The 14,000-nt window shown below is 39.1% G+C and overlaps 1 protein-coding gene across 7 annotated transcripts in view; it reads left to right on the top strand.

Annotated features, from left to right (window-relative positions):
• Positions 1-14,000, top strand: part of kcnt1b (potassium sodium-activated channel subfamily T member 1b) — a 75,258-nt gene that overhangs the window by 23,766 nt on the left and 37,492 nt on the right. For 3 of the 7 annotated variants that reach the window (XM_044330067.1, XM_044330069.1, XM_044330074.1), the window contains exon 4: positions 6,418-6,456. The exons of the other annotated variants lie outside the window; for them this stretch is intronic. In XM_044330067.1, coding sequence (XP_044186002.1) covers positions 6,418-6,456 — 39 coding nt within the window. The remainder of the gene's footprint in view (positions 1-6,417; positions 6,457-14,000) is intronic. 7 annotated transcript variants of the gene reach the window in all.

The following is a 14,000-nucleotide window of genomic DNA, read 5'->3' as shown; positions in this document are numbered from 1 at the left end:
GAAGAGCCTTTGTTTATATTACACGTTGCATTGTAGCACGAGGGAGTACAAAGACAATACCAGGATGGGGGGGGGGATATTCTCTTAATAAAACATTATTTTGTCATTGTTTCACAGCGGTTATGTTCTAAAGCACAAATAAACACACACACACCTCCACACAACCCTGCGGGAAGGTGCTGCATTGCTGGATTTGGTGTGAATGCAGCCTTACATGTAAACAAGGTGTATGAACGGTACTAAAACAAAGTTGACTTTGCTTCACCATCGTCATATTACAAATATTAATCTCACGTAGTCACAAATAGATACAGTCTTTCTTTCACTCGCTTCCAAAACAAATGCACGCGCTAGCCAAGATCTTTATGATAGGAGGTGGTGGTGCTCATGGGAAATGCAGTCTTCATTCCAGGAAAACACACCACTTTTGTCCACAGGGGCCAATAAAATCAACACAAAAATGAAAGTTCCCTTGTGGTGACTTTCATTTCACATTCATTGTGGCTCATGGGAAATGTAGTCTTCATTCCGGGAAAACACCACTTTTGTCCACAGGGGTCAATAAAATCAACACGAAAAATGAAAGTTCCTTGTAATGACTTTCATTTCACATTCATTGTGGCTCAAACCATAATTGTAAATGATTGGACTGTATTTCACAGGTTTGTTTTATCACACAGACTGCAACAGTATGTGTCCTCCTCCCTTTTTGTCTTTATGTTTATTTATAACGCCCCGCTTCCACAGAACAATTACGCTTTCATTTGGATTTTAGTACCCATGGTTTAATGAGTGGTTTTAATATGGTCCTTTGGGTAAATTACATGTTCTCCATCATCATTGTTCATTAAACCAGGAGGATGAAATCTCTCAGCAGTCGAGTTGAGAGTTGAAACTCGGGGGGAAAAAATTAACGCGCTGGTTGCTACACGTGCCCTTAAACAAAATGAACATTTAAAAAGACCTTTTAATGTCAGGAGAATATATTGAAAGGCATTCAAGTGGCTTTTAATTAAGTGTCTGTGTTACTATATGTGCTTGGCTGTGTGTCATGTACATTAGCACTTGTGCGCATTCATAAGTAAAATCATTGATCACATCCATTGTCTCGTTTTCTCCTCCTGCTTCTTTAGAGCATCAGTTAGCAGAGAATCAATTAGGAGGCTTTAATAACATGAGAATGTGGGATAATTTGAGCTGAGCAGCCGAACTCAAGATAGCTCACACAGTCACATATGAATGTCAGCTGAACTGAATCGGAGTCGTGCTCCAGAAAAAAAAACTCATAAAACTGGCTACCCAGAGTACAGAGCTGCACCAGCACAGACCTTTAGAAATATGAGTTGATTCTAAGGAAAGGGAAGGCACCACTCTGATTGAATCATATCCTTGTTAGAGAGTTCTTTAGAATGCCATTATCATTGAGTTTATAATATTTCTAATGAATCACGCGTACACATTAACTCCATCAGTAACCTACAGCTAATGAGAACATCAGTAGGATGTGGATGCAATATCATTAATATATTTACCAGCTTATGCAATTCAAATACTTGTCCTGTATTTGAGGTGGATGAGAAAATCCTCTATCACGGTATATGCAATTATATATTGACATATCAATATAGCAGTGTTTGTGGAAGTTCTGTTGTGAAATAGTTTAGGGATCGAATTACCTCATTGAAAAAAAAATATGTGAATTTTGCAGCCTCATAACCTGCAGACAAAATAACCAGATAATAATGTATTTGTGGCTCAGCCAGAGTTTGAAGTACCTGACAAATAAAGGTGAAAATCTTCATATTGATTCAAAAATCATGTTGTAATTCCAACATATCCACCAAGTAGTTCTGATCATTTATTTGGTAAGACACAATATCTTATAGCAGACAAAGTTTCATCATCTTACATTGTATGTCATCATATCGCCCAAAGCAAGCGGCAACTACCACGACTTGAGGCTGAAGCCAAAGCAGAAGTACCTTAAAGTGCGTTGCCACCAACGCCAGATAGATGCTGGCTCCAATTGACTTCCATTCTAGAAATACTAAGGTAATATTTTTCATCAAGGCATTATGATCTCAGGCCCTCTCTAATGGGTATTCTGGTGGTCATTTAGGAAATTATTGCTCCATTAATAAAATTTGAAAACTTAAGATGATGTCTTTTTATTTTTTATGGTGCTTTCACCATGTCCCGAGGCAATAAGCAAAGTCGTGTTCAAATCATCATTCATATTTTTCCCACTTATTTTTCCATCCTTGTTATCTTTTAGCCATTTTAACTCACGGTTGGGTCTGTTTCAACAGTAAGACTGTAACTGGTAATATAACATGAAACAGAGACACTGTTGCTATGGTTACCTGCAGTTAACATACCTGCAGACTTATTTAGAAGTGAGGTTAAGGTGTTGACCAGAACTGGTGTTTTTGTTGGTTTTGATGGACATTTGCCAGCCAGTCAGAAAAAAAAGGTATTTTCAGTCAACACAGTTCAGTATTATATATTTATTTTCCTTTTTGGTCTGTCTTTTGTGTCTAGTTCATTACTTTTACTGACAGGTTTAGACCAGAATACATTAAGCTACACAGCAGCATCTTTATTATTGTTGTTGTTGTTGAATGTAAGGGGAATCGTTTCTACCTGTGCTGTATATATGTATTTTTTGTCACATTCTGTAGTTGAACCTGAGGTGCCTGTGTGAGTTGTGAGGAACAGTATGGGAGCTGCAGTGTATAGAGAAATGCTGGCAGTCCTCTTGATGCAGGTTAGCAGATTGAAAACTACAAATCCCATTTGCCCTTGAAATTGCTGCAGCGATAGTGTATGTGTGAGAGGCCCTCCCACTTTCTATCAGTCAGTCCTTGAGGCAGTTCTCAGTAAGTGTAATTGAAAACGTACTTTGAAAGTGCTGGTCACTTTCACTTGTAGCCTCAGTAGCTCAGCTCATACTTGTGATTCCAGACCTGCTGCTAAGAGGTGAGAATCCATTTTCTCTTTCATTGAATGTTTCATCATAATTAGAGCAAGTCATGAAGGGCAGCATGATGCTAACTGCATGAATATTAGGATTTTTTTTTGTAATTTACTTTTGAGCAGATTTCTTTGCTTTATTTTTAAAAAGACAGAGATAGAGACAAAGTCAGTGTGCTGAGTAGCTAGTGGAGGCAAAGGGCACCTTGTTTATCTCAGCCTCTACATCAGTTCTTAGCAGCCAGATAGCATCTTTATTGCTCATTGGTGTTGCCAAATAGCCACCAAATGGTAAGACACAGCAGAGGAGTTAATCTCATTGTTGTAATCGACGATATCCCTGAAAAAGCAGGTTATCATTTCCTAATTGTTTTATTTCACTTCTGAACTAACTTTATAAATGGCAGTTGTCAAATGGCTGTAAAATAAGTGTTGCTGTGCCACATACCGTACATCAGTTTGTTGCATATCCTTCAGAGCAGGTCATTTTTGCATTTAACGTTAATTTAATTTAATTTCCAAAATGTGCGACAAACTGTCATTTAAAAAAAAAAAAAAAAAAAAAGATTTTTTCTTTTATTCCTCTTATATGCACTACCGGTCTGAAATAAAGTGAATGAATTGAATATTGACTTTAATCTAACTTTTAAAAATGTAAAACTTTCATGCAGTATAACTAAAACCTGATGAATTAATTCAGGGTCACTGAAAGAGAACATAGTTAATAGCAAACTTCAGTTAATAATTGTTTAGCTGATTAATCATTGAGCATTTTAATTCATCTATACTTTTTTGGTAGCACAAATAGAAAGTCACAGCTGAGTGAACACTGAATGTGGACATACTTTTTTTTTTTTTTTAAATTTTGTTGAAATTCCACTAAAAGTCGTTTGGCAGTAGAGGAATCCCGCAGTTGATGATTTTATTGGGTCGTAGGGACTGTAATAATCGACTGTGCTGCGTTGTTGAAATGGCAAAAGGTCCCTGATTAATAACTGGAATGGTGCAGGTCCTCTCTTGTGACCTAGCTACTTCCTGGGTTTAATGGACACTCCATTAGTCCATTTAGAAAGGCGTAGGCCTGAATGGGATGATGGCATTCAGTGTTTGCCGAAAACCTTTCACCTCAACTGCCAAAATAATGACCTTTTTAAAACACAAATTATTTCACACACAAAATGAATTAACACAAATTCATTTTGACCAACAGACTTTGACCATTTACAAAATTCAATGGGATATATCAACCTAATTTTATTTTTTATATTTGGCCCAAACTTTCAACATGTCTTACTTACTTACTAGACCTACATTTTGCTCACACGTGTATAGATTCCAGTTGAAAGAAATTACTGCAGGTGACATGGAACGATTAGGGGCTCAATTTACCCAGTAATACTACAAAACATTATAGGGCAATTTTTTTTATCAATGTATGGGAGTATGCAGATTATATATACATGAAATGGCCAAAAAAAAGTGACAACTGACTTTTGAACAAGATGGAGCCAAACAAATCTGCTATGCAGTATTGAGTGTGAGTGTATTAGGACATATGTAGTTGTGTATGTGTGTGTATGTACATACATGTAGTGTTAGTGGTTAAAGGAATTATTGGACATTTTGGCAAACACATTTATTTGCTTTCTTGCTACGAGTTTGAGAAGATTGATACTACTCTCATGTCTGTATAGTAAATATGAAAAGCAGCTGCTTTTCTTAGCTTAACCAGTCTCCTGGAGTCTCAGTTAGTTGCCTGGCAACCTCGCGGTGACAGCAACGCTCGACAAAGTTAGTGCGGCCACTGCCTGGCCAAAAATAGGTCAGCACATACCCCCCCAATAAAACCACGGGTCATTTCTTCACTTTCAGTTTTGTACAGATGAAACAAATGATATATAACGTGTTTATTGATGAGGTGCTGATTGGCAGACTGTTCCTCTAAATCCAACATTCAGTTATGACATTAGTCTGAGTCTGGTGTGTCTTTGCTTAGTGATACTAGACAAAAATATAAAGGCAATCGTTGAGGATGTAGAAAGTTGAAACTTGGGTATATTGATAAAATGAATCTCAGACAAGCCAACAACAAATTCTGAAAGGCATAAAAGAATATTAGATTTTTTTTACACATGAAATAACCCTTTAGCTATATTGGTCTAAAGATAAAATCAATAACTACTGTTTTTACGGCTGAATTTTTGCATTACATAAGAAAGATATCAGACATTTTCTGGATGACAATGTGCAAAACAAGAACTGTTGGTATGTTGTCTGTTTGATTCATGTATTGTATTTTATGATTTCCATTCTTTTCAGTCCAAAGCGTGAAGACTCAAACTTTTGTTTTTTTTTTTTGTTGTGTGGACATTTTGCCTTGTCAGAGCAGGAAAGGCACAGCTGTAACTAATAACATTAATGATGGTTCCATTCGATTGATGTCTCAGTAAATCATGCCAGACAGTATACGTGCACAATACCAATCCTCTAGACCCACCCAAAGGGGATGCAGTCACTGTTAATGTTATTAGTTACACCTGTGTTGAATATCCACTGTTCTAAAAAAAAAAAAAAAAACATTGTGCTGGAATCACAGCAAATATGGGCTTCTGTCTCAAGGAGCCCACAGTGAGCTGTACTGTTTGGTTCTCTGTCACTCAGTAATTGTTTTTCCAAAAGAAGTCATAGCAACAGAGTACATGAGTCAATTTGTTTCGCATGTTTATGTTCATGTTTAACCTTTGACCCCTGAACACCCCCTCCCATTTTTCAATGATTTAGATCAGTAAGTGGGTATGTCTCTGTCTGTCAGTTCCCTCAGTGTTACACACTCCCCTCTCTTCCTGGTCATCTCAATATGGCTGCCAATGAGATTGACCGAAGAGGGTGTGTCCGCTGATCCCCCGTGGTTTGCATTAAGTGTAACAACTGTTCTTCAGTCAACTGAAGCATTGTTTATGACTAACTTAATGTACAGTGTTTGCCTTGCATCTCCTCAAGCTCAGATACCACCAATATCTGCTGTATTTACTTGTACGTGGAGTTTGAACGCGACTCATTAAAACCTTGTCGGAAAAGTTTTGACAGTAGGTCTATACTGTGCAGTAAGAAGCAGCCGCTCAAAGACAGGATCTGATGCAGCTTTCTGAGACAATTGATTTTAACGTCTCCTTTTTAATATATTCCAATTGTTCACACACATATTCCAAGAGGTTCCCATAGCATCAGATCCCACTTTGGAGCTTCTTGCTGCACAAACTGGTCAAAATGTCTCCGTAAGGTCGCAAAATGGTTGCATTCTGACTCGGGATGCAAGTGAATGCTAGTAAATAGCAGTGGCATCCTTTTCTTGCTTTCCTCCCCCCCATTGTCTCCCTTCTCTACTTTCTCCACCCCACTCTTTCCTAACCTTTGCCTATCTGTGTCCATGTGTGCTGTGTCCAGGTATCAGGAGGAGTACAGTATGGATTCAACCAATGCCCAGTAAGTCACTAGCAGCATCATGCTTGCATGGCATGGATTGTGCCTGCGGTGGTAACTGTACACAGGACGAAAACAAAAGCACGTGCATACCACTGTTTACTTTGGATTTAGCATACACTGTAAATAGATGTTAAAGTCTTGATTGTGTTAGGAGGTTTTATTACCATTACCTGCAAAGTGGGCAATGATTGTAGTGGTGATGGTACAGAATGCTGAGAGTAACCCATTCATCTGTGGCTACCTTTTCAACAGTTTGTTGTGGCTCAAGAAGCCCATCACAGATTTTTGTCACATTCCATCACACCACAGTAAATGGTGAAAAGGCAGCTTGTGTGTTTTTATTAGCTTTCTCCTGGTTATATTATCTGTCACTTGGATGTGTCCTCAATCTGTCAGTATCGTCAATGTAAGATCTGGGCTTGAAGCATCAATCATGTAAGCAGAGATAAGGAAATCTCTAGAGAAACCAAATCAGTGAAACCAGTGCTGAAAACACAAACATGTCAATTCCTTGTCCTGTACTCACTGTGGACTGTGCATGCTGCGGAGTCTCCCATCATTACAATGTTTAACACAGTTTCAACTGGTGTATTTTTCTCACTTTAGCTTGAATAGGTCTGTATAGCTTGATAAGTAAACTAAACAACAGGCACCAGAAAGTTTTTGGCTTCCAAATTGATTAATTGGACAGAATCAGGGCGCTCTCGGTGCTCTGGACTTCTTGAGAATGATTCTACTAAACCCATAAGTTTGCAAGTGCAGGGAAGTCAGCACATTTAGATTCAGTCATAAACTCCATAAAAAACAAGATTGTGGCTACTGTGGCATCATCCTTAAGTCTCAGAAGGGACGTTTTAAAATCGTGATTTACGTTCATAATTCTCCACAATCTTGACAGTTACTGAAGCCACAAAATCCAAATTTGGTTAAGGGGCGAAAACTAGATGTAACAAAGTGGGGTGAGCAAGTGATAACCACTGCAGCCAAGATGCCTGTCAATCAAGCAAACATGCCCTAACATAGGATCTTGTTAAACCATCATGTATCATTAATGGCAGAATTAGTGCCAAGAAGACATACATTAAAAGATTGAGACCCTCTTTTCTAAAACAATATGCAGCTCATACGTAGAGAGAGAGGTAGGGACCTTTTTCAAATTGTTGTCTGTACAGTCGTTTATGATTTTAGCACCAGCATGTAGCAGCCAATACCAGAACTGTAGTTTACCGTAAGACAGTCTTCTGCAGTGGCTTCACCACTCAGCAATGGCAGATTGCTGCTTGAGTGTAGTGTTTGTTGGGGTTGTGCTGCTGTTGGAAAATGGATTATGATCCTTGGGGATGTGCTAAGTGGTGAGCAATAAGCATGTGTTTCCTTCAACACTGTTTTCCTTTTGTTGTGCTGATTCAGTGTGTGCAATTTCAAACAGATATATTGCTTTCTGGTGCCCTTTGTTTTGTTTTGGGGTTTTTTTTGCATGAAGTGAATCACAGTTACAAGTTGTTAAAGGCAATACTGATTCTAAACAATGTAACACATATTCAACTACTGCTGATGGACTTTGTTTTCCTAGAACAGTCATTTCTTTGTTTTCATTTCTACCACAGTTGTAAAACAACCTCTGCTACCACAGGAAATACTTAACTGCTGTTGCAGTGCACTGAAACCAAAGGTTGTGGTTACTGAACGTGCATCTTTGCATTTTCAGCAACCGTACATTATGAAACCCGTGACATCATCTTGGTTAAGGTTGCTCGACGTGCATCCCTAGCAGGTTCATCAAACATATCAGCTAGTTTATCTCAACATGGAGGTGCCGCCGCTTGATACAGAAACATCCTCGAATAGCTACAGTCGGTAGGTAGCAGATTTTAGAATAAATAATTCCTGAAATGCGTTGAACATCAGAGTGTTGCATACAGAATAGTGAGAGTATCTAAAGTCAGATTTTTTTCCTGTTACATGATTTGAAAGAAACTTTGCCTTCATTTTTTTTAAAGGCTTTATTTGACACTGTGTGGCCTTAACTTTATAATGCTGGCTGCTTGGTGTAGTCTTTTCAAATGGAATACCATCATTCATCAGCAGCTGTCTCTGTAGTGTGAGTGCAGAAGCTGCTATGATATGAGCACATTGTCCTACTTTTGTGAAAGTGGTACTGTGTGCAAACAGAAGACACTTTTTCTTTTTGCCAGTTCATAGGAAAGTCAAATCAACTGAGCAGTGGTAGAATAGTGTGCTCTTTTTATGTAGAGGACATATTATATTGCATTCATAGTTTAGTTTCTGTTTGTTTGACAGAAGCATGTCCTGTTTATCTATACAGAGATCTCCATTTTTAAATTTGGAAGGCAGTTTATTGTAAAGAATTGCAAGGACAAAACATTGTTGTTGTTTTTTGTTTTTTTTAATTGAAAAAGAACAGCTATTATTTACTTTGATTTTCTTGCAATAGAGTAACATCTTTAAAATTGCTGAGTTACTCTGTATAGTGTTGGTGTGATATTGGTTTGCAAATAGGGCACTCAACCAACATCTTGCTAAAAGCCTGAGTCGACCCAAAACTTTTCTGGGTTGGTAACATTGTGTTCATTGTCTCTTTTGCCTTTTGAGGAACGTCCCTTTGTATGTGAAATTGCTTTCTCAAGGACTCCCTACTGTGGACTGCTATCCAACTATCCAGCAATTCAGCTTTGATGCACTCAAAATCTTGACTTCAGTCAACAGTGAGATTAAGTCGTTTTCACAGAAATTGCATAGTCCTCAATAAAATGAGCAGTGTTCTTATTATAACTGCACATTTGAGCCAGAGCTCTTTGACAGACCTTGAAGGACAAGTTACAACTGCTTTGAATCAGCTTTTTCCAAATGCCGATTCAAAGCTAAACTATAAGTTCTGCTGCAGTGCACTTAACCTAGCTCTTACAAAGTGTTTTAGAACACAATACTCTAGGTTCATCTAGGTCCTTCAACACACTGTGTGCACATACAGGGATGCTAATACCCTCTCCACAGCTCCCATGCATATATATATAGCAGGTTACAGAGTGTAAGGATGCCTCAAAGGATCAGAAATGATCTGTACCTGCTCTTTCATGTTGATCTTGTCGGTCCACAGGCCACTCAGCTCCCATTAAAGTGATTATCCTCCCCCTGCTGATTATAACAGAAACTGTACACTTTCCTCTTGAGGTTCCTGGCTTCACAATCCATTTGACAAAGTACCTTCACAGTTGCTGTACTGCCCATGTCTGGCCTGAAGCCCATTCAACAATTTTTTTGCGCTGTTGGAACACCGTAAAGAAGCTATTGGACGACAAGTACCTTTACCACGTGAGGTTTTAGATGCAGTGTAGGTGAAACAGAAGCAGGAAACGACAGAGATGGCATAGCTTTTGAATATCCATGCCTGAGAGTAATATTTTTAGAATCCCTGCAGCTTTTATATCAGGCACACCTCTAAAAGGTGGCGTCTGGAAATGTTTCTATTTTCAACAGTTTACTTTGTCAGAGGGGGGGGGGGCAGACAAACTTGAGATCAGAAAATGTAAAAACAGTATTCAGGCTGTGATGGGAAAGACTGATGCTGTAGTGCTTGCAAGAGAAGTTGCAGTTTTGATGGGAAAAAGGTCTAAAGCCAGAAGGGCTACGTGCTGTTCTGTTGTCCTTATCGTAAACCGTGATACAACTGGCAGGTTCATTCAAGCCACCTGACTGGTCTGGGATAACTGAGCTAATGATTTCCACCTTTGTTGCTATGCCAACTGTTGTTGTAATTTACTTATTCTGTCATGAGTATTTTATGTTGATTTTGGTGCTGCCACTCTGCTTTCTACAGTACCAGATCCTGCAAGATTCTGCAGAAAATTAAATACCGTTTTGATCAGATTTCTGCAGTGCGTGCAGAACCATTTGACATGTGTTGCAGCTTCTTCCCACAGTGCCCATGATCATTTGTGCCCCAGGTGATGCCACACAAGCCTAACTGATATTGCTGTTCACCTTTGCTTGCCACTGCAACACTGACAAATATTCCATGTGGCACAGAGCATCTGGCTGCTCTTTGACAGTATCTTTTTTTTTTTTCAACAGCAGAATGAATGCGGGCATTTTGAACAGCTCTGTTCTGTCAGCCAGATTATCCTGAGGTCAACAAACTGTTTGATGTTTATTTACAGAGTCTACAAAGCAGTTGTAGTCTCTCAGTGTTTCAGGCAAGTGTGCATAAAATTTTAATCCAATCACTGGCAATGGTCATGGTGTACGGGTGTATTGTGTGTGTGTGCGTGGCGTGCGTGCATGCGCGAGTGCGCCACTTAACACCAAACATTTGATCACAAGTCCCACCAGAATCAATCATTTTCTCAGGTTACACTGTTTCTCCACATTACTTTCATCATGATCATAAACTTGTTATTGACTGCCACATATCTTGAATGGCTGTTTTATATACAAGAGGCTCAACATACCATGTGGACTTGTCTGTTGAAGACATAAAGTCATGCTCCATCTATTGTGACTATGTGCAAACATTCCTGGGTTATGCCTTGCCGTAAATGAAGTGAGGCGAGTGGTTCTTAAGAAGTACCATTCTGTCGTGGATGCTGTCTGGCTTCTTGGATATTTGAACTGCTCGTGTTTACATTGGGCAGTCTGGCTAATGTCCATAGATTGGTGGTGATGGTTTGCAGACTACAAGGATGCCAAAGAAGGGAGCGCATTTACTTAAAAGGTATTGCTCTGAGTTTACAGTCATTGGCAGTCAGCAAAGATGGAAGAAGTGCTATTTGTACCCTTAGTTTGAACTGTGATAGAAACACGATAAAAAGCACAGCAGAGTTTTTATCAGTCATTGTTTATGTTCTTGTGGCTGTTAATTATGTGAATATATATAAAAGTAATTATGGTGCATTTCTTCAGCAGTAAGAACTTTTTTCTGTTTGCTTAGTTGGGTGGTCGAAGATAAAAACATTTGCAGTGTGGTCTCTAAGTATTTGACACTGAGACATATTTCATCGTTTTGTTGCTGTAATTCAGTACTTTGTATTTTAAATCAAACAATGATTATAAGGTTATACTGCCATCTATTGTTACATGTTTGTGAGGGATCATGTCCATACGGGTGAACAGTGTGGGAATTGTAGCCATTGTTATACATTGTCGCCAGAATTTTGGGATATTCAAGCTTGACATTGATCTGAAACAAACAACCAAGAAGATTTTAGAGACAAACTGAAGAATCTTTTCAAATCTTATAAGGATTATTAACTATTAAATACGATGAATTTATTTAAGCTTTTAATTTGTACTCTACATATCGGCCCCCTTAAATCTCTGTCAGGCTGTACTTAGGTGATGCTTTGAGTTAAATGCTAACGTCACATGCTAGCATGTTCACAGTGACAATGCTCAAAGGTAAGTCAGGAGATCACCAATGTCAGAAAGATAACTTATTTGGGAATTCCATAAGATTCATTTTCTGGGGAACATGGATGTCTTTACCAAATTTCATGACAATCTGTTGGATAGTTGTTGAGATGTTTCAGTCTGGCATTGCCATCCCTCCAGCAACATTGATAGCATAAAAATGCTGTCACAACAGAAGACATGTCCAACATGTCTATCTCTGTCTGAATACTTAATAGACTGCTCTGCAGTTGTCTAATCTTGGACTTAAATATGAAGGGAAATCCTAACATTAGATTTAGTAGAAATGGAGGCACGTTATCACATGGTTATCAGTGTTTCCCCTTGGTTGACTGTTTTGGCCTGGTAGGGGGGCAAAAGTCGGGAGACTCAGCAACCACACATTTCTCCGTTCTCTATTTCTCTGTTTTGCATCTTCATGTTAGGCTAACCCATTGTTGCTAACTTCAGAGTCCCTTCACTTTTCTAGAAGTAAGGGAAACAACCGTCATGACTTTTCTTGGTCTTGACAAGCTGCAACATTTATTAAGTGACACACAGTAGCCTGTACTGTACTGTACTGTACTGCCAGATTGCTGACCTTATCCTCTGCTCTGCTCGCATTCACTGTCACTTTACTGCCACTTGCCCTCTAGTTCAACCACTCACTCACTGGCTACGTGCAAACATTACATACTCTCCTATTCCTTAGAAGGAGTTACGCTACCAAGAGTTTCCAAGGCAACGACACAGAGGTTGACTCACATTTTGGAACAGTGCTGCTCAGAGGCTCCCAAATGCTATTGATTTCCAAATGAATTGATATTTGGTGTTATTTTTGGCATTAAAAGAATTTTTTTTTTTTGGCCTGGCGGGGGTTCTCGTTGGCCTGGTGGTCTGCCAGACCTGTACAATTCAATTATAGGGGAAACACTGGTTATCATGTCTACCCACACAGAATAACAGACACACATGAGGCTCATTTGTCAAACCAAAAAAGCAAATCACTACATCATTACAACTATTGCATCTGAGTTTATTTTGGAGTCAGATTTCAGGCTCTACTGTGTTGACGTTTTCTATATGAAGTGTAATTGCATATGTACCTGCGCTGTAGTAGGCAAGCTGGGTAAACATGCAGCCTTTGTAGCTGTTGTCCACGTCTATTCTCACAGCTATGTCAATGGAGACTGAACAACATGCATTATTGATCACCTGTTTCGCCAGAATTAGTCTTTATGACAGTCCTTTACTGCTTCTCGAGCAATGGTTTTACATTGTTTGCATATAGCTGTGTGTTTGGGTGGGACGGAGTCAGGGGGATGGGAGTGTGTGGTTGGTGCTTATATACAAGAACATGTCATTGCTTGTTTGTGTCGGCGTATGTGTGTAGCTACAGCTAATTCATCGTACACATGTTCACTCATGTATGTGAGTGAACATTTCCTGCCTTGGAAGCTGTCTCCATGGCGATACAGCCAGGGGAAGGGGGAAGGAGGAACGGGGGATAGCTTGCATTTTACATATTCTTTCTTCCACCTACACGCTATATCTACACATGCAAACCTCCCTAAGGAGTTGGTTACTGTAATTGCCCTCCTGTTCTCTCTTCTTCTCCCCTGTCTTTTTGCACCCACCCTGTATTCATCTTGTCAGACAATGCGGAAGGCTATAAGGGTCTCCTCTGTAACTGCAAGGACATTATTACTTCCCTTCTACGCTCATTAGTGACAACAAACTCTTGACAGTAGAGACCATTATTAGGCTTGACTCGCCACTTGCATCCATCTATCCCACTTACAATGGCTACATCATAATTTGTGGTTAAGTGATCATTTGGTGTCCCTGCCCCTTTTTAATAGGGTTTGTCATTTGATTTGAAGTACTGTAGTTTTAGCAGGAGATGATTGTCAGTTATTAATACATGCTTTTGTGTTAGTGTTCAATATATTGTTCTCTCAAGTTCTCACTAATTCATATGCAGAAAGAGTCCAGACCCAAGTGATACAGCTTGTCAGTAGATTAATTAAAAAATCCTTATCTCAGTGTGTGTCATGTCTTTACAATATGCATATGCATCACAGGAAGTGCACCATTCAGATAATGTCGTTGTATGAAAAATACATCCGTATATATGT

The sequence above is a fragment of the Thunnus albacares genome, chromosome 2 (genome assembly GCF_914725855.1).
Source record: "Thunnus albacares chromosome 2, fThuAlb1.1, whole genome shotgun sequence".
Taxonomy (NCBI): Eukaryota; Metazoa; Chordata; class Actinopteri; order Scombriformes; family Scombridae; genus Thunnus; species Thunnus albacares.
This window is presented reverse-complemented; position numbering and strand designations above follow the sequence as displayed.